We start from the raw sequence: 25079 nt of genomic DNA on the forward strand, positions 1-25079 counted from the left end.
GGTTCCTTCTTTAAACCCTGTCCAGTTCACTTCCCCAGGGCAGTACTATTAGAATAGTTTTCTAGAAATTTCTGTATACAACTATAGATGTTGTACATATAAACATAATCTTTAAATTATTTGTGAGAAACATGATGTATGCATTATCTGGTACCTTGCCCTTTTTATTTAGCAACAAATCTACTGCATACTAATCCCCATATATGTAATAAATAAATAAAATATAAAAGAGTACATATATGTTTTCCTCATTATTTTGAGATAAGATCTTCCTGCCTCAGTCTCCCAAGTGCTATGGTTATAAGTATGAAATATATACTACCATGCATGGCTCCCATATATAAAACAATTTTTTAAAAGATTTATTTATTTATTATGTATACAGAAAAGGGTGCCAGATCTCATTACAGATGGTTGTGAGCCACCATGTGGGTGCTGGGAATTGAACTCAGGACCTCTGGAAAAGCAGTTGGTGCTCTTAACCTCTGAACCATCTCTCCAGCCCTATATAAAATGAGACAGGATTTCACTGTGTAGTCCTGGCTGGCCTTGAAGATCTGTCTGCCTCAGTCTCAAAAGTACTGGGATTAAAGGTATGTTACACCACTTCGAGTTAAAACAAAATTTTTAAATTTTTATTTGTGTATTTAAGTATAGTCACATGTGTTCTACTGTGTGCATGTAGAGGTCAGAGGACAACTCTGGAGTCTGTTCCCTCCTGCCACTGTGGGATCCTGGGATCAAACTTAGGTCATCAGTGCACTGCACTGAACCATCTACTCTAATATGCCATAGAGGAGGTACTTAGTCAAAGGGCGTGGGCATTTATACTTGTTCAAACTGTCAAACTTTAACTTGTATGTGTGTGTATCTGTGAGAGAGAGACAGAGACAGAGAGACAGAGACAGACAGACAGATAGATACAGGGTCTCATGTGGCCTAGAATGGCCAAAATTTGTTATATAGTCAAGGCTGGCTTTGAGCTTCTGTTCTTCCTGCCTCTAACTCGACAAGTCTTTCTTGATAATTCTTGTTAATCCTCCCCTTTTATTTTTGCTAATTGAAAAATGGTTATTTTTTTAAATTTTATTTGGTTTCTTTTTATGTTAATGTGGCACAATTTTATTTTACTTTGTTATTTGTCTTTTCATACTGACTTGTATGCACTCTTGAAAACCTTTTCTTCTCTTAAAGCTATAGGAGCTCTCCAACATTTGTTATTAAATTAAAATGTGTTGCTTGGCTTGTTCACTTTGGTAACAATGAGGTTTTTTATGGAGTGGAATTCTTATAGTTTATGAGATCATGGTTTTTAGATTTTGCTTAGAAAGACATTTCTTCTCCAAGTTTTAATAAAATCTTCTGCTTTTCTCTTTTTTTCTTTAATGTTTAAGTTTTGACCACTTGGAATTTATTTCAGAATAAAGCAATGTGATGGATAGCTCCTTTCATTCTAGGTGATCTTATCTATACTTCTGGTTTTAACTATTACTGCAATAATGTCTTCTTTTTTAAAGATTTATTTATTTTGCTTTATATATATGAGTGTTTTGTCCAAATGTATCAGTGTACTAGGTGTGTGCTTGCTGCCTGTGGATGCCAGTAGAGTGCAATGGATTCCCTGGAACTTGAGTTATAGATGGCTATGAGCCACCATAAGGGTGCTGGAACCAAATCCAGGTCCTTTGGATGAGCATCAAGTGCTCTTAACCAGTGAGCCATCTCATCCGCTTCTACAATGTTATCTTAATTGCCTATTCCTTACACTTGGATCTCTTGGCCACAGCCTGGGTCTGCTTAGACAAACTGTTTCCTGGAGTTCTTTACTGAAATAGAATCTAGTTAAAGAAATAAAACTAAAACATAGAATCCTTTAAGCTTTCCATAACCTGCTCTTAGAAGGTTGGTTTGTTTGTTTGTTGTGGTGATGGGGATGCTTAATACAAATGCTCCTGCATGCTAAGCAAGCACCGTATCACTTAGTTATATCTGAAAGCCGGAGATTTGTTATGTTAAAGATTTATTTTCTAGTCATGTGTATGTGTGGGCTATACTTGGAGCCAGACCCTTCGAAGCTGATGTTATAAGTGGGTGCTGGGAACTGAACTCAGGTCCTGTATAAGAGCAGTATATGCTACTAACTTCTCAGCCATCTCTCTAGCCCCAAGCTGGGGGTCCAAAAATGTTTAAGACATTGAGGTGGTCTGGATGAGAATGTCCCCAGTTTGTGGTGCTGTTTGGGAGGTGGTTAGGCTTTAATGGAGGAAGTCTATAAATGGAGGCAGGCTTTGAGAGTTCATAGACTGGCCCCCATTTCCAGTTTTCTCTCTCTGCTTTGTGTTTGCAGTTGAAGATATGATCTCTCAGCTCCTTGACCCTCTTTAATTGCAGGCCTGTAGTGGGTAGCCATTCCAGCTTTGATCTGGAAGTTCCAACCCCCATTGAGGCTTCGGCAACTGTCACGCCTACGAGGCAGGGCCAAGGGAGGCCCCTGGAGACCCGAGATCTGGATGGGCCAGCGCTCTCTCTCTGTTCTGGGACCCTGGACTGTGGAGGTTGACCGAGCAGAGCTCCAGAGAACACCGCTGGACTGCGATACACCTTCCCCAGATCCCGCGACCTACTCACTAAATAAATCTTCCTTTTAACTACATGGAGTGGCCTTAATAATTTCGCCAGTAAAGGCCAACTTGAACCCTTTCTTTTTCTTTTTCTTATTCTGTTTTCTTGGTTTTTGTTTTTTTTAATTTTTCGAGACAGGGTTTCTCTGTGTAATAGTCCTAGCTGTCCTGGAACTCACTCTGTAGCCTAGGCTGGCCTCAAATTCACAGAGATCTGCCTGCCTCTACCTCCCAAGTGCTGGAATTAAAGGCGTGTGCCACCACTGCCTGGCTGAACACTTTTTCATAAGTTGCTTTGGTCATGGTATTTTATCACAGCAACAGAAAAATAATTAATATAGATATAGTGTATATGCTGTTCCTAGAAATTCAGTGTGGTGATATTTTATTTGTGCTTTGATAAATAAAGCTTGCCTGGAGAATCAGAGGAAAAAGAAAGCCATTACGCCCTTAATCTATCTCTTAGCAGGCAGGATCTTTGTGTGTTCAAGGCCACACTAGGGAATAGAGCCAAGCGTGGTGACACAGGCCTTTAATCCCAGTACCAACCATAGAGGTCTGGAGGTCTGTACAGACAGACAGAAAGTGACAGAGCTGTGTAGGAAGAGGAAGTGATGTAGCTGGGCTAAGAGAGCCAATGAGAGAACAGAAAACAATAGAAAGTTGTAATATATTTACCTCTACTGACTAGAACTAGGAAAAGGTCATTAGCAGTGTTTGCTTTGGCCTGCTTTAATGTTTCTAAGTAACATTAAAATACACTCACACGACTGCTTCACTTCCTCTTTAGTTTATCCTCTGTGGTGCTTTGTAGGGCATGGCCCCCAGAGACTCATGTATTTGAATGCTTGACCCATAGGGAGTGGCACGATTAGAGGAGCCTTGTTGGAGGAAGTGTGTCACTGTAAAGACAGGCTTTGAGGTCTTATACGCTCAAGCTGTACCACAGTCTCCTGCTGCTGCCTATGGATCAAGATACAAAACTCCCAGCTCCTTCTCCAGCACCATGTCTGCCTGGATGCTATGCTTCTCACCATGATGATAATTGACTAAACCTCTGAAATTGTAAGTCAGCCCCAATTAAATGTTTTCCTTTATAAGAGTTTTCTTGGGCTGGAGAGATGGCTCAGCACTTAAGAGCACTGGCTGCTCTTCCAGAGGTCCTGAGTTCAATTCCCAGCAACCACATGGTGGCTCACAGCCATCTGTAATGAGATCTGGTGCCCTCTTCTGGCCTGCAGGGATTCATGCAAGCAGAGCACTGTATACATAATAAGTAAATAAATCTTTAAAAAAAAAAAAAAGAGTTTTCTTAGTCATGGTGCCTCTTCACAGCAGTAGAAAGAAACCCTAAGTAAGACATTCTCCTTTCTATATTTCATATCTATGTTGAGAATTTGACAACTCAGCAGAGAAATCCTTGTAGCAGTGCCTTTGGGTACCTCTGCTCTTTCTTTTTGAGTAGCATTGTACCTGTTTGTTAGACGGTGCTCTTGAAAGCCTAAAATGTGAACTTTTTCTTTCAGGGTCACAGACGGGGATTGCATCAAGCTAGTTTCAGTATACCTTCCTACAATTCTGAGCATATTTTTGGAGTGCTACTCTCTCCATGGCTACTATAAACTGACTCAAAGATTACAGGGTTACTTTGTCTTATGAATTCTAAAACAAAATTCTTTTGTTTACTAATTGAAACTGCTTTATTGACTGGAATCAATTCTATAAGTCTCCACTTTTGGAATGGGAGAAAGTGCATTGGGTCACCAAAGCAAGTATATAATTTTTAGTGTATTATAAATATGCAGTGTCGCCGGGCGGTGGTGGCGCACGTCTTTAATCCCAGCACTTGGGAGGCAGAGGCAGGCGGATCTTTGTGAGTTCGAGGCCAGCCTGGTCTACAGAGTGAGATCCAGGAAAGGCGCAAAGCTACACAGAGAAACCCTGTCTCGAAAAACCAAAAATAAATAAATAAATAAATAAATAAATAAATATGCAGTATCTTTTAGTTGAAAATAAGAACTTCAGTCAATGTCTTTCTGATGTTCTACTTTGTAATTATCTTGTGTCTGGCCTAGGTTGGTAATCTATAATCTGATTTTGACTCATTAAATCCAACTTAAACAAATCTTATATTCTGTGCTCATAAAATATATATGTAGGGCTGGAGAGATGGCTCAGAGGTTAAGAACACTGACTGTTCTTCCAGAGGTCCTGAGTTCAATTCCCAGCACCCACATGGTGGCTCACAACCATCTGTAATGGGATCTGGCTCCCTCTTCTGGCCTGCAGGGATACATGCAAACAGAACACTGTATACATAATAAATAAATCTTTAAAAAATATATATATATATATATATATATATATGTACTAACAGTTTGGAGACATAATTTTTTTTTACCTGCATCCATTAATGCCAAACTTCCACCACATGCAGATGCCATAGAAGATGACCCTATTGAAAAAAAAGAACCACTTGTATTGTAATATATTGATTTCTTAAAATATAGAAAATGACTAGTGTCAATTCCTTATAATATATTATACTTGAACGTAAACAATTAGTAGTCTTTTCTTCCTTCTTTGTAAAATCACTTAAGGGGCTGTGCAGGTATGAGGACCTGAGTTTGAATCCCTTGTACCGATAACAAAAAGGCTGGGTGTGTGGCCAGATGTGCATGGAACTCTAGTGCCATGGGGTACAGAGACAGGGGGATCACTGTGGCTTGCTGGCTGCCAGCCTAGCTCCAGGGTCAGTGAGAAATCCTGTATCAAGGAAATAAGGTGGCAAGTGAGAGAGTGGGATAACATGATTTTCTCTCTGGTCTCTGTATGTCTGCACACACACATTTCTGCCAACCCTAACCCACCCCCCACTCATACCTATGACCACACCAATACATAAACAAACAAATAAAAATATAAAACATTTAAGTCAATTTCTCCTAAGTTACAAAGTACATAGCAACATGGTACAATATGGTAGCCATTGGCCAACAAGTAGTTACTTAAATTTAAATTAATTGAAATAAACTAAGTTTCTCCAGAGTATTGAATAGGATTCCCATTACTATGAAGAATTCTAATGTGCCATTTTGTTGCAGAGATTCTGAGCACAGAAACCTCCCAGAAAGACTAGTGCTATTTCTGTTGCCTTAATCAGAAGGTATAGATATAGGGCCCTAGTTCTCTCAATGGACCAGAAGTCTAGTCCCAACTAGTAAAGAACAGAAAAGTCTTCATTCTGAGCTAACTTTGGTGTTGTCTTAAAATCTGTGACCACCTGACATGACTGCTAGACCCTGAAGAACTGTACCCATTCTGCCTCATGATGATACCTAGTCTTGACTCATGGACTAATTTATTCTATTTAACTTTGACCTTTCAGCCTTGTTTCTCTTTAGGCGCCCCCTTATTTATTATTCATCTCTAATATGTGGCAGCTACCCTTGTCTGATGGATCCCTCTCCAAGCTTAACTTGCTCTGCTGTTTGTTTGCAAAAAAATAAAGTTACCCAAATCAGGTGTATTATAATACATACAAAGAGATAAATACTTGTTTTTAAAGAGCTTTCAAAATAACTCAGTAGCTAAGAACAGATTCAAGACAACGGTATGAACAACTTAGCATATTTTCTCCTGCAGCAGACTTGAAGTTCTGTAGTAGTAATCATGACAATGTAGCCTTAGGCAGGTGAAGACTGAGTCAGGGATTCTAATCTTTTCTAGGAAAGAAATACTGCAATATCGTACCGTTTGACTCAAGGACTTCGGATGTGACTCTGATGGTAAAAGGAAAATCTTTGGGAATAACAGGACACAAAGCTTTCTCAGCAAGAGCACCTAAAGCAGAATACAAAACAATGAGCAAAATGCACTTAGTCTCTCTAAGAATGTAACACAAGCTGAGAATTGTACTCACCATGCCCAAGTTCTCTTCTATTTACACCAGTAACTTTGCCAATTTCATTGGTTGCATAAGGAGGAAACTTCAAAATAAAATAAATTACAAAACAACAGAATCCCACTTTTTTTTTTTTAAACATTTATTTATTTATTATGTATACAGTGCTCTGCTTGCATGAATCCCTGCGGGCCAGAAGAGGGCACCAGATCTCATTACAGATGGCTGTGAGCCACCATGTGGTTGCTGGGAATTGAACTCAGGACCTCTGGAAGAGCAGCCAGTGTTCTTAACCGCTGAGCCATCTCTCCAGCCCCGAATCCCACTTTTTATTCTAAAAAGTATTCTCTATCTATCCATCCATCTATCTATCTATCTATCTTCTACGTATCTATCATCTATCCATGTATCTATCTGTCTGGAAGATGTCTGAAAAATCCGAAGTATGTATCACATTACTAAAATTAGCTATTTGTGGGGCTGCTCTTTCAGAGGACCCGGGTTCAATTCCCAGCACCCACATGGCAGCTCACAACTGTCTGTAACTCCAGTTCCAGGGGATCTGACACCTTTATACCCATGCACATAAAATAAAGTTAAGTTACTTTTTAAAAACCTTAAAATTAGCTATTTCTAGTGTGTAAGTAGATTAGAGGGTAGGAAATGGTTATGGAAATTTATTTCATTCAAAGATCTATTTATTTTTATTTTATGTACATGAGTGTTTTGCCTATATGTCTGTCTGTGTATGTGTGTGCCTGGAGTCCGTGGAGGCCAGAAGAAGGTGCTAGATTTGGAGTTGGGGTGATTATATAAACCACCATGTGGGGACTGGGAACAGGAAGTTACTGACTGGAAAGCTACTCATCTACATCTCTTTTCTAAGCAATAAAATAATTACCAAATCAGTCTTCACAGATAAATAATAAAATGTTAATGGGAGGACCGAGGGAGTGAGCACACTATCAAGTTCTTTTAGTTTTGCTATATCCTAGAAACTTTTCACAATAAAAATGTTGGGAGAAAAAGTAATCTTACCTCATAGTGCAGCATGAAATTTTTATCTTTTACCCCACTGTAAGAAAAAGGAATAATATTAAAAACATTATATGGACATAAGCAAATTTATTTCCATAAACCACTAAAAATGGTTCTTTATGCTTTCAGAAAAACAATCAAGTATTAAGGAGTGTTGGTCTGAAACGTAACACTTGAAAAACAGAGGATGGCTGGGCATTTGTTTTGTTTTGTATAGTCTCTTACTATGCAGACACTAAGGCAATGCTCCTGCTTCAGCCCCTTGAGTAGCTGCAAGCGAGACATCTGCCTGCAGCTGGGACTTACAACTGGTTTCTAAATTGATTGTGGAAAACAATTTTCCTTCAAAAGAAAAAAGTCACATTATTGCTTTTTAGAGACATGGTCTCATGTACCTAGTGTGCTCTCCAATTTGCTATGTAGTCAAGGACAAGCCTTGGGTTACTGCTCTTCGTGCCTCTGTGCTGACTACAGGTGTGCACCACTATGCCCGATTCAGGTGGTGATGGAGACTGAATCCGGGATTTTGTATATGTTAGGCAAACACTCTACTAACTGAGCTACACACCTCCAGTCTCCACACTGTTAATTTATTATGTACATGAGAAATGGGGATGGGGGTAGCAATCCTGAAAACATTAGGGGTTACTACCATCAGTTAGGCAGGAAGGCTACGAGTCTCAAGATGATGATGCAGTGGGGCTGGTGAGTTTGTAGGAACAGGAGGGAACACAAAATTATAGTATCAGTTGAGACCAGACAGTGTTCATTAATAGTCTGTGGCTTATTTCTAGCACCCAGGATTTCACTCTTATGGATCTATCCTCTCTTTTGTAATACAAAATTTATTCAAGATTACCTGAGAAGTTGGTCCCAGAGAATGTTTCTAGGGACATAAGCTAAATGAAATCACATTACAGAATGAATGCTTTGTAAATGTGTTCCAAACCAACGATTTAGAAGAAAATATGGTCTACCAACAAAGAAGCATTCTTTGCAATTCTGACTGTGTAGACATAAAATGAAGTGTATAGAGACAGAGGCTATAAACATAATAACCAAGTCAGCTCTGGGGGCTCCTATCTATAATTCCAGCACTCAGAAGGTTGAAGCAGGATAACTGCTATGAACCTGAAGCAAGCTGGGGCTACACACTGAGGCCTTATCTCAAAAGAGCAAACAAACAGCACAGCAATGCCCTTTAAGGGTTTGCTAGTGATGAGAGTAGAATAAAGTACTAGTGCACACAAAAAGACTATTTAGTGAAAACACAAAATATAACATAAAAATATAACTTACTTTATAGCTGTTATAATTTGATCTGACTTAATACTGGATTCCAATGAATCAAATGTAACAGTACAGAGTACCTACGAAGAGAAAAAATTATTCTTTAAGCTTGAAAATATTAACAACAAAGATTAAAACCAAAAGGAAATATTCATGTATAAATGAGTACACATACATACAAACATGCATACGCAGTTTGTCTGTTCATTTTCTTTCTCTCTCTCTTTCCGTGTGTGTGTGTGTGTGTGTGTGTGTGTGTGTGTGTGTGTGTGTGTGTGTGTGTATGTATGTGTGTGTTGGGGATTGAATTGAGGGCCTTGCATACTAGCTATAATCCCAGCCCCAAACTAAAAATATCTAGCAAACTTAATTTTTTTGAAGAAAAAAGTTTAATATATAAATACATACTAATGTACAAATACATAATGCTAGCAATGGCAGTTATTGCAGGAAGTATACATTCACCCTGAAATACTCAAGCTCACTGTAAATCTCAACAATTCAAAAGGCTAACACATAGCCTAAGTATTGCTCACTAGGGCTGCTGAGGGGGAGAAAGAAGAAGGAATATTCATAAAAAAAGAATGTTATTCCATAAAAGAAGCCTCAACACAGGTTCAGTCAAAAAAAAAAAAAAACAACAAAACAACAACAACAAAAAAAACCTCTTTGTAGATTGAAAACACAGCCTAGAGATCAACAGTATATCATTCCCAAGGTTCAGCATCAGAAGCAACCTGGAAACATTCTCAAGAGAAAAGACAAGGAATGGAACAGGATCCTTGGCTGAAATCTGATTCATGTCAAAGATTTCTTGCAGCTAGACTTATAAATGAGGCACTGAACAATGACAAAGTCAGAGAATAGACAGACAGACAGATACAAGATATCCAGTTGTTGGCGGCAGCTCACTGCAGAGCAGTTAACTAGCATGGTCCTGAATTCGATCTTAAGCATGGGAGAAAGGAAAGAGGAAGATAAAAAGGAAAGGAAAATGGAAGTCACCCACTCTGAAGGGAACACATTCACAGGGTCCTGTACGATAATATGAAAGAGTATGGAATATGCATTTGCAACTCCAAGAGAGAAGAAAGTAAGGCAAGAAAAGTAATATTTGAAAAAAATAATGGTTGAAACTGGTCAGGCTTAATGAAAAGACATATTTGTAGACCCAAGCTTGAAATTCTAAGCATAACATATTCCAAGAAAAGCACCTTTTCATAGTCATACTGCTGAAATCCAAAGACAAAGAACACATCTTGACAGAACTCACATAAAAACAATAAATAATATATAGGGAATGATTTGGATGAGTCCTTATCAGATAAAAAATAAAGAACAAGAAATACCACATCTTTAAGTACTCAAAGAAAAAAAAGCAAACACTCCCACCACCAATCCAATCCATAATTCTATCCTAAGAAAAAGGACTAAATATAATGGCAAAACAGAAGCATTTTCAGATTAGAAAAAAAACAAACAAAAACAAAAACCAAGAGTCTGTCTGAAGACCTACAGGACAATACTGAAGTCAGTCTGGTCAGAATGATGGAAATAGTATTACTGAAAACTTGGATCATCAGGTATTAAAACAGCTTTTTCTGAAAATAACTCTTGCCTTTAGAAACTGAATTTCTGCTCAACCTCACAATCAAGTCTACAATAGGCCTTGAGACCATTTAAAACTATGTATTCAATCTGTTTCTCTACAGTGCATTCAGCCTATTTAACTAGCCTTGAAGAAAGCAATATAACTAACCTTACTCTGCCTCAGTTGTCTTTCCTTCGTGTGTGTGTATGTGTGTGTGTGTGTGTGTGTGTGTGTGTGTGTGTGTGCTGTGATGATCATTTGCTGACAGCAGCCAATAGGTTGAAAGCAACCTTAAAGAAGACAAGTATCCACAATAACTGTTTGTGGCAACAGTGGACATAATTTCTTCCCTTGTGAACTCTGGTAAAGAACTGATTAAGAGAGTCTTCATTCCTTTCCCATATCATGTTTTCTGTGCTGCTCAATAAATACAGAGCAAAGTCCATTGCTGGAAACAGACAAGAGTGGCAGATTGAAGACATGGGAAGTGGAGAATTCAAATTTGGGTTCACTCTTGATCTAAACTTCTCCAAGAGGAAGAGTATGACAGGTTCACAGTGAATGTAGAAAGCAAACAAAGGATCATGAATGGATGAACAATGACAACATACCCTAGAACAAGGAGAATAAGTAACTTAGTTTTGTGCTACTTCTAATATTAAAACAAAAATTAAAATAGACAATAGTCCTGGAAATAAAGTGAACTTATAGCAATAAAAGTAGTTTCCTGGAGGAAGGCAAGCAGGAAGAAGGTGCTACAAAGACAGGTGAGAATACTTTTGGAGTTACTGTGTGCTTATCATGCTTGTGTGCTTTCTTTTTGTGGTGTTGGGGACTGAACCCAGGGCTTCTCACATGCTGGAGAAGTCCCAAAACTGAGCTATGGCCTGGTACCAGTATATTAATTCTTTTTTTTTTTTTTTTTTTTTGGTTTTTCGAGACAGGGTTTCTCTGTGTAAAGTCCTAGCTGTCCTGGAACTCACTTGGTAGTCCAGGCTGGCCTCGAACTCACAGAGATCCACCTGTCTCTTCCTCCTGAGTGCTGGGATTAAAGGCGTGCGCCACCACCGCCCGTCGCACATTAATTAATTTTAATTGTTGCACCTGTTGTCCATGTATATACATTGAAACATATCAAATCAAACATTTAAGACACTGGGCTAAGCTGTGCACTCAGGGCAGCAAGGCAGGAGGAACACAAGTTTGGGGTCAGCTTGTGCTGCAGAGTAAGCTCCAGGCCAGCCCAAACCACACAGTGGGACTCCAAGAACAATAAACAACAAACTACACACAAAAATTCCATATATGTTAAAAATGTATACTTTACTACATTGAAATTATGCCTTAAAAGTATTTAAATTATATTAATAAACATATTGAGGCTATGCATAGTGATGCATGCCTGTACTTTTAGGCACTCAGAAAGCAAAGGCTTATTTATGAGTTCCAGACCAACCTAGGCTACAGTAACACTATCACAACAAAATAAAACACAATACATCAGTGAGACCCGATCTCAAAAAAGAAAAAAAAAAAAAAAAAGATGGGTGGCAGTGGCCCACACCTTTAATCCCAGCACTTGGGAGGCAGAGGCAGGTGGATCTCTGTGAGTTAGCGGCCAGCCTGGTCTACAGATCGAGTTCCAGGACAGCAGGACTACAGAAACCTTGTCTTGAAAACCAAAAACAAACAAACAAAAGAGCTGGGCACAGTAGTATGCATCTGTAATTCTGGTGATGAGAGATGGGGAATGGAGAGAGTAGAAGCTCACAGTCCAGCTTCCTATGCAAATGTAGTTATAAACAACAAAAGGGATTCCCTGATTTCAAATACGGACACAGACACACAGACAGACACACACACACACACACACACACACACACACACACACACACACACACGCACACACACACGCACACACACCCCAAACGTACAGTATCTACATTGAAGATATAATTAAACAAATAACTTTCAAACATATTTTACCTGTGTCTGTCCCCTCTGAAATAATGCTGATCCATGAAGTGTTTTAAACATATCTACCTCACAATTTATATTCCTAAGTGAAGTCAAATCCCGTCCATCACACCTGTAATAAAGTAGTAAAGTCGTATAGGAAGTCAGAAAAGTATTTATCTCTGCATTAAGTTCTCAACACCAGCTGCCTACAGTAACTTGTTAGAACTGTAAACAGTAATATAAATACTTGGGTTCCAATCTGAGTCCCACCGAATCAGTGTCTGGAAGTGTGATTTATACATCAAGAGAGAGCCACAGCCACACAATCCATACACTTGCCAACAGGTGCTCATTTATAAAATGAACATACATTCCCTCCTTTAAGTCAGCTGCTACTTTCAAGGCAACTTGCAGGCACACACCTGCTTCAATTCTACCACAGGAGGGTATGTTTACCTTTTGTATTCATTCAAAATAATACTTCTGAAAACCTCCTTTGCAACAACATTGAAGGATTCTATTATTTCAAATTGGTCGACCTCTGGAAATTTTTCTATAGAAAAGAGACAAATCAAAACAAAATAAAAAACATCTTTTGGGAAGATAAGTTCTCCAAGGTTCACAGCATCAAATCAAGTATTGCAGATAAACCAAGGGAGATGTCCGAACACTTAGGTCTTGGGCAAACAAAGCACATAAATCAAACGCTCTTAAGCCAGTCCTAGGAACTTAGCTTGTGTTTTTACCAGAACGACATGCTATGATCCACTTCTCTTCTGTCGTGTTACCTGACCAATCCAGACACCTACATTAGGAAAAGGGTTAACTAATAGCTGACCTTCAATTATCTTTTACTTTGTGAACTTTTAATCTGTAAACGGAGAAACCGTTTTCTTCATTACAAATCCCTACCAGCTGCCCAGCTACCTTTTAAACTAACACTTACCAACTATTTTCATGGGCCAGGCTCTTTACAGGCATGCTTTGTTTTAAATGCCTCTAACTTCCATAACAGCCTATAAGGAAGAGTCTATTATTACCACCACCCCCCAAAACAAACAAACAAACAAACACACACACAAAACCCCCAAAAAACCAGAAGACAGGCAAGGCCTAAAGTAAAGTAGGGCTGGGGCTGAAGGCTATGGCAGGCTGCCTGCCTGGCAAGTGGAGGACTATAAGAAAAAGAAACAAACAACCCACTGCCTGAGATCACACAGCACATCTAGAGAACCATCCAGCTGTGACATGATACTCATCTGCCTGCCTCACAGGCTTATGCTTTTAAATGTTGTTACACTGCCTTTAAGTAATGTCGTGGACCAGTCTCTTGCTTTATTAAGTAATGTATAATTTTAAAGCAATCTGAACATAAAATATGGCCACAGAAAGAGATAGAATTGTATTTTCATCACACAACGAGCGTTTTTTTTGGAAGTGCTGGGCAGAACCCAGGGTTCACACATGAGACAGGTTTTTACAAAGCCAGACTCTCAGTTTAAAATACTTGTTAGTTTTGCTTTTTTAAGACAGTCTTGCTGTGTAGCCCAGGATGTCCTTGAATCCACAATGCTACTGCCTTAGCTTCCAGGGTGCTTACAGGCCTGAACCACTACCTCTGACTCATTTCCATTCTCTTAAAAACTTATTGATCAATTGATTACTGCATATGTAAGCATGACAAATGTGTACGGGTATGCATGCCATGGTGTAGGTATAGAGGTCAGAGGGCAACTATATGGAATCAGTTCTTTTCTTCCACCTTTTTGTGAATTCCAGGGGTCAAACTCAGGTTTCCAGGCTTGCTCAGCAAGCATTGCTGACTGCTGAGCCATCTTGCTGACCATAATTTCTTACCCTTGATAAAAAAAACCTAAACTATGTTGAAGATAATTATAAGTAATGGCATTAACATAAATGCAGCAGAAGAATTTTTATTTTAAAATCGAATAAATACTCCCACAAGAGGGCACTTCTCTCTTGGTAGAAAAATTATTAAGAACTGTAGTCAATATTTCCTCATATTTAAGGGGTTACAAGAATAATGTTATATAATAAGATATTCTGCTTAGTGATTTGTGGAGAGTTAACCACCTCTTGTGATTCCAGACAATGTTAGGAGTAACAATAGTAGCGTGTTAAATGATGTCTATGTATGTGCCAGGCACAGATGCAAATATCATTTAATATATATAAACCAGAAATTATTGGTATTATGTCACAGATAGACTCAAGAATGTATTGTTAAGTGCTCTTTGTTTTTAGTATTGGAGGAATAACACAGGGCCTCATGCATGCTGGGCGAACACTGCTGAGCTAGACCCCAACCTGGGGTCTTTTCTCCTTCCTTGGCTCTCTTTTCTTTTTCTTGATTTTTGAGACAGGGTCTCTCTATACAACCCTGGCTGTTCTGGAACTATGCAGATCAGCCTGGCCTAAAACTAACAGAGATCCTCCTGCCTCTGCCACCCAACTGCTGAGAGTAAAGGTGTGTGCCCAGCTGCTTTTTCTTTTTTTGACTCAAGAATTAAAAAAATATTTTTTAGGTTTTCAAATGACAGGCAAAGGACTAGCACATTAAGACCCTGAAGCAGATAAGAAAGGAATATTTTTTATATACTCAAGCCTAGTGTTAGCCACATTCTAGAAGTTAACATGGCAGTCACTCCATGGTCTGTCATTATTACAGATTTAAGATAAAACTGAGGAATTATGAGAATAACTGAGTTTGTCAAGGTCTTACTACTGAAATTTGAAAACAAATGTATGTGTTTAAAAAAAAACAACAATGGTTTTCTTTCAACCCCCTTAGAAATGAAAACAGAATTTACCCTTTAGTTGCTCCTCTGTATCTAGTCTTATCTTGTTAACAGCTTCATCTCTAGAAATCTAAAACAGCATTGATGTTAGTATATAAATATGAAACATTCTCATTTCTGTTTTCAATGCTACACAAATAGCGCACTGTAAGAACATTCCTTGAAGATTAAAACCTGATTTAATTAGTTCAAATTACATTTGCCCATTTCCTTAAAATGCATATTAACAAAAGAATAGAGAAACAAACAGGTAGGCTTTGACTTAGCTTTACAAAGGAAAGTCCAGTTGAAGGTGAGAGTTTTTAAGCAGTAGGGCTAAGAGGAAGAAAGGCACCGGAAAAGAAGCAAGACACACGTGGGTGTGGGTGTGAGCTCTAAAGAGGAATCGCTCTATTAACGTTTGCGAGAGACTTCCTCACTCTGCAGTGCTGCCAGTCCACCACAGGTCTCATGAACGCAGGACAACTCTCTACTCCTGAGCCACAGCCTCAGGCCTGGCCAGAGACTTCTTGAAGACAAACAGGACTGACATGCACCAACAGGGTGTGAATGAGTTATAACAGAAGTAATCTTCAAACAAAACTTAAGGTATACTTACTTTATCATGTTCATAATCCGTAAAAACTGCATAGAGTTTCTCCATGGCAATTCTATTAAGTATAAAATAAATGTTGTCAAAACAATAATAGAACTATGAAGTTCTTATAACTGAAACAAATATTAAACAGCAATGAACTACAAACTAAATAATTAGCACTTCACAAAACTTAAATGTTGCTGCATGTCACTGCTACATGCTTATTCTAACCCAGAACAGATTTCTTTCCATCTTTCAGGCAAGTCACTCACATGGCATGATACTTCCTCTGTCTTCACTGCTCATCTAATTCCAACTCAGATTCACTGATATTTGCTGAGTGCCTCCCTGTTCTAAGCATTGCCAGGCACCGTTGTAAGCCCTAGGCATAGGGCTGGTTCTTTTTGAGAAATCCAACAGTTTCCTAGATATTCAAATATCCTATCTTTTCCCTGGACATGGAGAGATAAAGGATCTGATTTTTAAACAACAAATGTCTGTCCTTTTCACTTGAGATTTAAATTTATGTCTTGGGTTAAGTTTATGCCGTATGCTGGGTTTATGCCCCTGTAGGTATCAGACAGATGTTTACAGTAATGACTTAAGGGCTACATGTGAAGCAATACAAAGTGCATTTCCTCAGAGGAAACTGAACCTGGTGACAATGTCCCATCTGCACAGGTGTCCTTACTTATGAGCATATTTCACAATCTCTGGTGAAGGGGTGAATATCTTCTGGGGTGTCCTCTTGGCAACACCAATCTCTTTTACCAACTGCTGGATGCCCTGAATTATCTGCTGTGTATGCTTCACTCCCACTTTAACAGCATGACAAAAGTCCTGCTGGAGAACGTTTTCTGCGGAGGCTTCCAACATGACTAGTTAGAGAGGAAGGAGATGATTACTGTCAGAGAACCTTTCACCAGCAGAGTATTTTAAAATGAAAAACAAAGACACAAATAACAAAAGAAGAAAGTACAACTTGCAAGTAAAATCCAGACTGAATATATTTAAATTATTTACCAATTTGGCTTTTAGGTGCTCCAGCAACCACTAAATTTAAAGTACTAGAAGACATTTCTTTCCTTGTTGGGTTAACAACACATTCTCCATCAATCATTCCTATTCGTACTGCCCCTAAAACATATTAAAATGTTAGCAATTGTTTAATTAAAACTGGCAATTTTCACAGTATTATTCTAGTAGCAGCTTCAATCCACTGTCTTTCTGACAACAGAATGAAATTTCTATTTCTCCCATGTAAATGAAGTCCAGAAAGACCCTTATCCCATCTTCCTTGGTAGGCTCAGTGGGATGCTCTGAATCCCTCAAGTCAAATGATTTTTGCACACCTTTTGATCACGCTCTTGCTCTTCTCTATATCCAGACTACTCCATCCAAAGCAAACGCTTGCACTTCTCTCCCACTGACGTTTCCCTTACACACTAGCTACTTTAAGAAGACCTGCCCTTCTATATCATTTTTTCAAGCACCTTGTCTGTGCCATTATAATAAGTACTCTTTGTAACTAAATCTCCCTCTCTTCCCCTTACTCATGCTAAAAGCAAGAAGAGCCTCTTCAACCTTTCTACTGCTGCTACCCAGACAGCCGTTTTTCCTTCAGTGCTTACCCTGTTGCTAGTACTGAGGACACTCGACAGTTACAAACTGAAGTCATTAGCAGACTGTATGGTTACCCTTATAGGAGTTTTAAGTTACAAACATGTTTGTTTTATCTTGAAAAAGTATGTACTGTGGTAATTCCCCACTGTAAAGAAAGAAAAGATCTCACAAAGAAAGGGAACTAAGAAGTCTAGGCCATAAAATCAATAGCACTGTAACAGCGTTACTAGTAACAAAACCCAAAGCAAGAATGAAAAGGCCTGAAAGACCTGCAAGAAATCTTAGAATGCTATCTAGTTCAGCTTCCCAAGAAGTAATAAATCAGCACCAACAACATGCTCATCATCACTGAAAGAATACAAACAGCGGCTCATACTTTCAAATTGTAACTTACCAATAGGTCCATTCCAAGGAATGTCTGATAAAGAGAGAGCTACGGAAGCTTTAAAAAAGGAGAAAAATAAAAAAATGAAATTACAGTATTTCATTGCTTTAAAAAAAAAAATCAACAGTGATCACTTTAGCTGGTATTCTTATACTTACCACCATTAATTGCCAGGATATCAGGTTCATTGATGCCATCTACTGCTAGCAGATTACAAATCACCTGGCAACAAGGGAAACAAATTAGACATATAGACAACAACAACAACAGCCACTGATGTTGGCAGATTATGATTTAAATTAGCAACTTGGCCTAAAATAAAAGAACTATATGATCAATATCCAAATCCCTTAAAGTTAGATATCATTTAACTAAATCTTTGACACTAGGCATTTAAAACTTCAGTTTCCTCATTTTCTTTTTAAGGGTACGTGGTGTGTGTGTGTGTGTCTCCCAGGCATTGTTGAACCCAGGGCTTCATTTTTACTACCAAATCGCATACTCAGTTCTGTTTCTTTGAGAAACAATAGCATCTTCCTGAGGAGTTCTGTAGAACTACAGAACTGTGGGGTGTAAAGAACCTGTGACAATACTAGATATGCTACAGTAGTCTGTAAATGTTAGCTACGTACTTGAATTATTATCAGTTCATATTGCAATGATGTACCTATGTTAAATTTTTAAAAGAATAATTTCCTTGAGACTCTGATGTCCTCTCAAAGGTATACTATTTAGTGCAGTTAATAAAATGGCTTTCTAAGTATACCTAACTAATAATATGATCACCTTGAGGAAAGAAAAGAATATTCAAAAAGTATTATAAAATATAATAGAAGTTCAGAAGACCTAGAAATAAAGATGTATTACAAAAATTAATTGTGAGCCAGGCAGTGGTGGCGCACGCCTTTAATCCCAGCACTGGGGAGGCAGAGACAGGTGGATCTCTGTGAGTTCAAGGCCAGATTAGTCTACAGAGAGAGTTCCAGGATAGGCTCCAAACTACACAGAGAAACTCTGTCCTGAAAAAAACAGAAAAAAAATTGTGATAAGCTGGTCATGATGGCTCATTGCTGTAATCTCAGTACCTGGAAGGCCAAGGCAGACAGACTGCCATGTGTTTGAGGCTAGTCTAGGCTATGCACAGAGTTCAAACCCAGACTGAGCTATAGAGATTTAGATGTTGTTTACCAAATCAAAACAAATAGTTATGTTGATTATCCTAATGGACTATTATAAATTAGACCTACAAAATCCAGCCACCTAGTCTGGCTACACCCATCCCTATCACACTTTTATATACACTCATTTATTTTCTAACACAGAACTTTTTAGATTCTTGTTCAGCCTTGCTAGAGAGTTCCCAACAATCCCTTACTCATACTCATAATTCAGGCATTAGCTCAAAATGACACCAATCACATAGTTTTTCAAAGTACTGCCTTTTAAAGTGACTTGAAGTATATCCATAAGTACCATAAAAATTCTTTATAAAGCTTTCTTTAAAAAGAGTTATAGGGATTAAATAATTTTAAATATATTATCTGGTAACAAACCAAAGCAGAATTTACCTGAGTATCATAAAAATAGCCAGCTGGAAAGAGAGGTCGAATTGAACGATCTGTCAAAACAAAGAAAAAAATATTAAATGGCCCTGGCAGAGCTGCTTAGAATTCAAAACTACTGAACTAATAGACAGCTGTTGAATATGTCACAGACACAAACAAAAAGACTACGTGTTAAGAAAAACACTGATAAGTATAAATACTTTCATTAATACAGATAATTACCTAACAACAAATCAGAGGAAGAGGCTGAAGACCAATAGCAGACACAAAGAAAACCTTCATCTGGTTCACTGTGTCTGAGGAATGTATATAAATATATACAAGCAAAAAAAAAATATGTACAAGCTAGCAATCATTGGGTAGAAAAGCTGTAGACTACATATGATCCCATAATATTTGTAGATGTCAAAGAGCTGAAATATTTTTAGGTTGGTAACTTTACTTAGTATACAGTGCTTACCTAGCATGTGAATAGCCTAGTGTTTCATCACCACCATCAGCACCACCCACTACCACTCCTCCATCCCCCCCCCTCACCACCACCACCGCCCCCCCCCCCCCCCCCCCCCACAGCCACCCACCCACACACTCATGCCTCTTCCTTCTCAAAAAAGACCTGGAAGATGATAGACATACTTCAATAGGTGATAAATACAATGCTTTTAGGAGTTACTAAGTTGAACATAAAAATGAAAAACCACAAGGGATACATTTAACAGAGAACAGACATGGACATGGTATTCACATGTTCAACGGATTCATTCAGTCAGTATTTACTGAATGCCTCTACACTAGGTATAAGGATTTGATAGTGAAGACACAAGTTTTTCCTCTCATGAAGCATACATCTGATAGTAAATAACAACCACAGTCATACAACGAAAGGAAGCTTAGGAGACCCTGTAGAGCAGAGGTGGAAAAGTCACGTGGAGAGGGGCAGCACCCCTGCTAGTATCTTACCTATTATTCGACTTGTAAGAACTTCTTTGTCAGAAGAGCCAATCTCTCGTCTAAGGTAGTTTGTTGGGACTCTCCCTGCTGCAGCAGCCTTCTGTCTGTAGTCAACCTGGAGTAGCAGTGAAGAGTTAAGTCTCACATCCCAAGAACTGCTACATGAGCACCAACTTCCTGAGGTGCTGACAACATATTCTAGAGGACAGGAAGATAATATTTAATTTGCTTGTAGCATTCTTTTAAACCACTTAGGGGGAGAAGAGTATATAGAGTGCTTCAACTCTGATGAAAACAAGCCCTTCATTGGCAGTCAGGTGACTGCTGAGTCTCACTACTTTCCACAGCAACTCACCTTGATCCAGTCAAATAGTGCCCCTTCCTCCCCACTTTGTGCATCAACCCTGTGAGACACAATTGCCTTCTGCTTAGCATATTAGAAAAACACAAAAATCCTAATTAATCCTTCACTTAACATATAATTGCACACTTAAACTGGAAGAATACCCACAAAGACAACGAATCATTGCTTCCTTAACACCAACATACTTGCACACTTCCAACGAGCTTGTCAACCTCGACAAATGACATAAGCTCACTCTTAGCCATCAGTTCACATCCTCTTAACTGACACAGTCTCAAACATGTAAGAACAATCCTTTGTTGTGTAGTTTAATTTTAACTTCAGACACTTGACAGGGTGTTAAAAACGCTACATTTATACTATTCTGGAGGCAGATAAATAAGCAAATACTTACCACCAGGGGCATGAACTGGGAAGGTGAGGGTTTTGTTTTACTGACCGCTGTGACCATTACTGCAGTATCGCCTGACTTGGTTGAACATATACAAAAATACCAGTAAATTTCTTTGAAATCAGACATTAATGTGTAAACAGCAACTGAATGAATCCCCACTCCAAATAAACTCAATGAAAGCGCTCTCTCTCTCTCTCTCTCTCTCTCTCTCTGAAATCATGTCTCACTATGTGGCCCTCCTTGGCCTGGGAGATCCACCTTCTTCTGCCTACAGAGGTCCAGAGCGTGGGGTTTAAGGGCTTGCAACACCACACCTGGCTCAATAAAAGAGCTCTTTTCCATGACTGTAACCAGTGCAATATTGATCCTTTCTATCTGATCATGATCAGTATTAGAATACTCACTGAGGTTTTCACATGGAGAAATGGCTAATGGCTTAGTCACATCTATTAATTGAATCACATTTTTTACTCTTTATGAGAAAATTTACAGTATAAAGAAAAATTTTCAAGAATAAAAAGCATAATAAAAACACCTTTTCTAGAACAAAAGCATAATAGATTTTATTAACAGAATATAATAAAGGCCAAAGTTTGGAAGAGTTCCTAAAGGTCATTTAATAGATCCAACACTGACTTTGCTGGCCTAGCATGCATAGTTCTGACACAGAAATACTTAGTTGTATCTGAACTAATTCCTAATACCATATGATGACTTATGATGGCACACAGATACCCAGCCACACTTTCACTTTAAAATACAGACTAGTTTCTTACCTGTACCACAGCACAGCCATCCGCAAATCTTGCCAGTTTTCCAGAGGATATTTCTAATTTTCTGTTTAAAAATAAAAAATTAATACAAAATGACACCAGCACATGTCTTAGCTTAGTAAAAATAATTGGAGAATCTTAAAAAAAAAAAAAAGCCAAAGTATGCAGGAGATGTAAGTGCAGCTGGATGATAGAAACCAAGGCAAAGGACTCACCTGGAGGACGGGTAAGCAGGTCAGGGAGAAACAGGATTCCTAACTACTAATGGTAGTCCCATCTCATGACTCATTCGCTGTAGAAACCTTAACATGTGAACTCTTCTCTTCCCTAATTAAAATACCTTAAAATTTTCCCCCATTACTTTCTGGAAAAAGTATACACTTTTGAATATTGACTACAAATACTTTCATGTTCTGATATATAATAGTATTTTGTTATGCTATGTTAAAAATAATAAAGACTTTTATCTTCTGATAAATAACAGTATTTTGAATGCTAACTTAAAAACTTAATAAATAATAATACTATTAATAATGACTTTCATGCTCAACAGTGTCAAGATAATTTAATGGTGGAAGAATAGTCTTTTTCAGTCAAAGGTGTGGAGATGGCTGGATGGCCACATACTCTACACAAAAGTAAAAACTCAAAATAGACACTATTCCTTTTAGGTATAGCTCTTTTAGAACAAAAAATTTAAAACTCTTGGGGGAAAAAGCAGCAGGAGTAAATCTTCATAAACTTGGATTAAACAATGTCTTTTTTGATGTGCATTAAAAGCCCAAACACATTAGATGTAACTTATGCAAGTAGACATAGCTCCTGTCTAGAACCATCCATAAGGCACAGGTGTGTACATAACTTAGTTCTAAAAGTAAAAAGGTATGACCTATAAACTTATCAAACATTTTGAGAACATATATATGAGCACACAGGTATATTAAAGGTGTGTAAGAAAAAAACAGGGCCAAGAACTCATCAAACTCAGCCAACCAATGAAGGGTGCAACTCTCTCACCTGGGCCCCAGAAGGACATCTACCACCACTAGTGATGAACCCAATGATCTGCTGTCTCATTAGTAGAGAACCGACTGTTCCCAAGGCTTCAGCTGAGCTGGTTGGCATGCGCCACTCAAACTGTTGTAGGCCTATATATCTGTATGTCACCCATCTGAATTCAGTTATGACCCTCAGCTCCTCAACTGAGCCCCACCCTGTGGCCTGCCCCTATGGGTCTCCAGCAGCGGTCTCTATCTGTCCTAGCTCTTTGCTTTTTGTCTAGTAAGTCTTTTTCAACTCCTTGAATATGCAGCATAGTTGATTCTGTAGTCACCCTGCAACCAACATATATACAAACACACAGTTATTATTACTGTGTGGGATGTAAGGTGTACTCTGAGAGTTGATATTAGTAACTGCCAGCAGAATAAAAAACACCATGTTCGCCAACAGCCAGCATGTATCAAGGTAAAGTAGAACTACTTGGCAAATTTTGGTTAACAGAACTGACATAGTGTGTGAATTTGTTGTTACTCAATGAATTCTGATAATGCAGAAAGACGGGATGATTATGTTTCGGGAACATGGACTTTGGTGGTTGCCAAGAAAACTATTGAGTTTATGATTTTTTGTTGTTGTTCACTTTGCCTCTTACCAATTTACTTTTCAATATTATATGTATAAAATATCTCCAAATGCATAGAGGACCCATACTACATGGATGGCCTCTGGGGTTTGAAACTGGGGGTTATGGGAACTGGGGGAAGAGCTCTGAAGTTTTAATATGACGAACCATGTGAGTGAATGCCTACCTAAATACTCTGAAAATAAAATAAATAAGAAGAATGACACAATAAGCAGGACCTGGTGAGATGGGAAAGATGCCAAGGAAGGACAGGGGCAGCTGTCTGCCACAGAAAGTAGAGCTTCAGGGAAAAAACATGTTCACTCTCATCTCTCTGTCTCTCTTCCTCGTGTGTGTCTGTGTGCAGGTGTCCTAGCTTTGTTAATTCTGAGAAATTCACCCTTTTTGACCCTCTGTTGTCTTAACTACAAAGTAAGGCAATAGTACCTTCACTACAGGTTTAACAGGGCTGTGTTTATCATATAACTGGTATTCAACAACACGACGGTCCCTTCCCACTCAGGTTCACACTAGCCTCGCTTTTGGCAGAATTGAGCTGCGCACACAGACAACGGGGTACCTCGAGGTGGCAGGTTTCCCAATTCAGAGCCCAAGGTTTCGGAAAATACAGAGAAAGGGTGTCAGGGGCACAGGCAGGTCAGACTCAGAAGGAAATCCACCACAGAGGTAGGGGTTGGATCAAGAAGCAATGGGCAGCGGTCAGATGGGAAAGGGGAGGGCCCAGGGAGACAGACTTCAGATCCGGAAAAGGAAATCTCGAACTCAGGTGTGGAGTAGAGAGGTTAAAAGAGACTCAGGCTGCTGGAGTCCCACCCTGGGAGATTTGGCTACCAAGGCTGGCTGGACGGGACACCGCGTGAAAAGTCGGCGAAGTCGCGCTGTTCCTTACCTGTGGCCCAGGTCCACAGCCACCGCTCGGGACCCGGTGCTGCTCCACAGCTCTCGCACCTGCGAAGAGGTGAGTGCCCGACTCCGCCCGGGCCGGCCGAGGAGACGGAGAGGACCGCAGCCCAGCGGCCGGAGCCGCAAGTAAGAGCAGCACTGCCTGCAGGCCGCCATGACACCCGCGCGCGCGCCCCGAGCGGCTCCTCATTGGCCAGTCCGCGTGTGGGCGGGGCCTTGTGGGCGGGGCCTGTCGCGGTTTCGTTTCTGGGGAGCCGAGATACCGCCAGGGAAGCCCGAAAGGGTCAAACCACCAGAATGCGTTTCTGTTCAACTTCCCCCCTCCTCCTTTTTTTTTTCTGACCTTACTAGTGAAAAATAAATAGCTTTAAAAAGTTACACAGAATTAAAGAAAGCCCTTTAAATAATTCTCTCTCTCTGTCTGTTTTATCACGGTTTAAAAGAAAGTCTTGGAACAATGTATTTAATAAATATATGTAACAATAAATTAGTGGGTTGGAGAGATGGCTCAAAGGTTAAGAGCACTGGCTGCTCTTCCAGGGGTCCTGAGTTCAATTCCCAGCAACCACATGGTGGCTCACAACCATCTGTAATGAGATCTGGTGCCCTCTTCTGTCCTGCAGGCACACATGCAGGCAGAATTGTATACATAATAAATAAATAAATCTTAAAAAAAA

At 39.2% G+C, this 25079-nt stretch overlaps 1 protein-coding gene across 1 annotated transcript in view; it reads right to left on the reverse strand.

The window, feature by feature from the left end:
* Positions 1-24594, reverse strand: part of Pnpt1 (polyribonucleotide nucleotidyltransferase 1) — a 35473-nt gene extending 10879 nt beyond the window's left edge. The window contains exons 1-18 of the mRNA XM_052734614.1: positions 24389-24594; positions 21858-21918; positions 21082-21156; positions 20333-20438; positions 19376-19425; positions 17966-18029; positions 17817-17864; positions 16823-16936; positions 16491-16677; positions 15821-15872; positions 15235-15292; positions 12860-12956; positions 12431-12533; positions 8863-8933; positions 7564-7600; positions 6544-6610; positions 6375-6464; positions 5023-5076 (exon numbers count right to left, since the gene is read on the reverse strand). Of these exons, the coding sequence (XP_052590574.1) occupies positions 5023-5076; positions 6375-6464; positions 6544-6610; positions 7564-7600; positions 8863-8933; positions 12431-12533; positions 12860-12956; positions 15235-15292; positions 15821-15872; positions 16491-16677; positions 16823-16936; positions 17817-17864; positions 17966-18029; positions 19376-19425; positions 20333-20438; positions 21082-21156; positions 21858-21918; positions 24389-24558 (1504 nt within the window). The 5' untranslated portion in view covers positions 24559-24594. The remainder of the gene's footprint in view (positions 1-5022; positions 5077-6374; positions 6465-6543; positions 6611-7563; positions 7601-8862; positions 8934-12430; positions 12534-12859; positions 12957-15234; positions 15293-15820; positions 15873-16490; positions 16678-16822; positions 16937-17816; positions 17865-17965; positions 18030-19375; positions 19426-20332; positions 20439-21081; positions 21157-21857; positions 21919-24388) is intronic.
* Positions 24595-25079: the final 485 nt, after the last annotated feature.

This window comes from Peromyscus californicus, unplaced genomic scaffold, assembly GCF_007827085.1.
Source record: "Peromyscus californicus insignis strain IS unplaced genomic scaffold, ASM782708v3 Scaffold_13__1_contigs__length_99412109, whole genome shotgun sequence".
Taxonomy (NCBI): domain Eukaryota; kingdom Metazoa; phylum Chordata; class Mammalia; order Rodentia; family Cricetidae; genus Peromyscus; species Peromyscus californicus.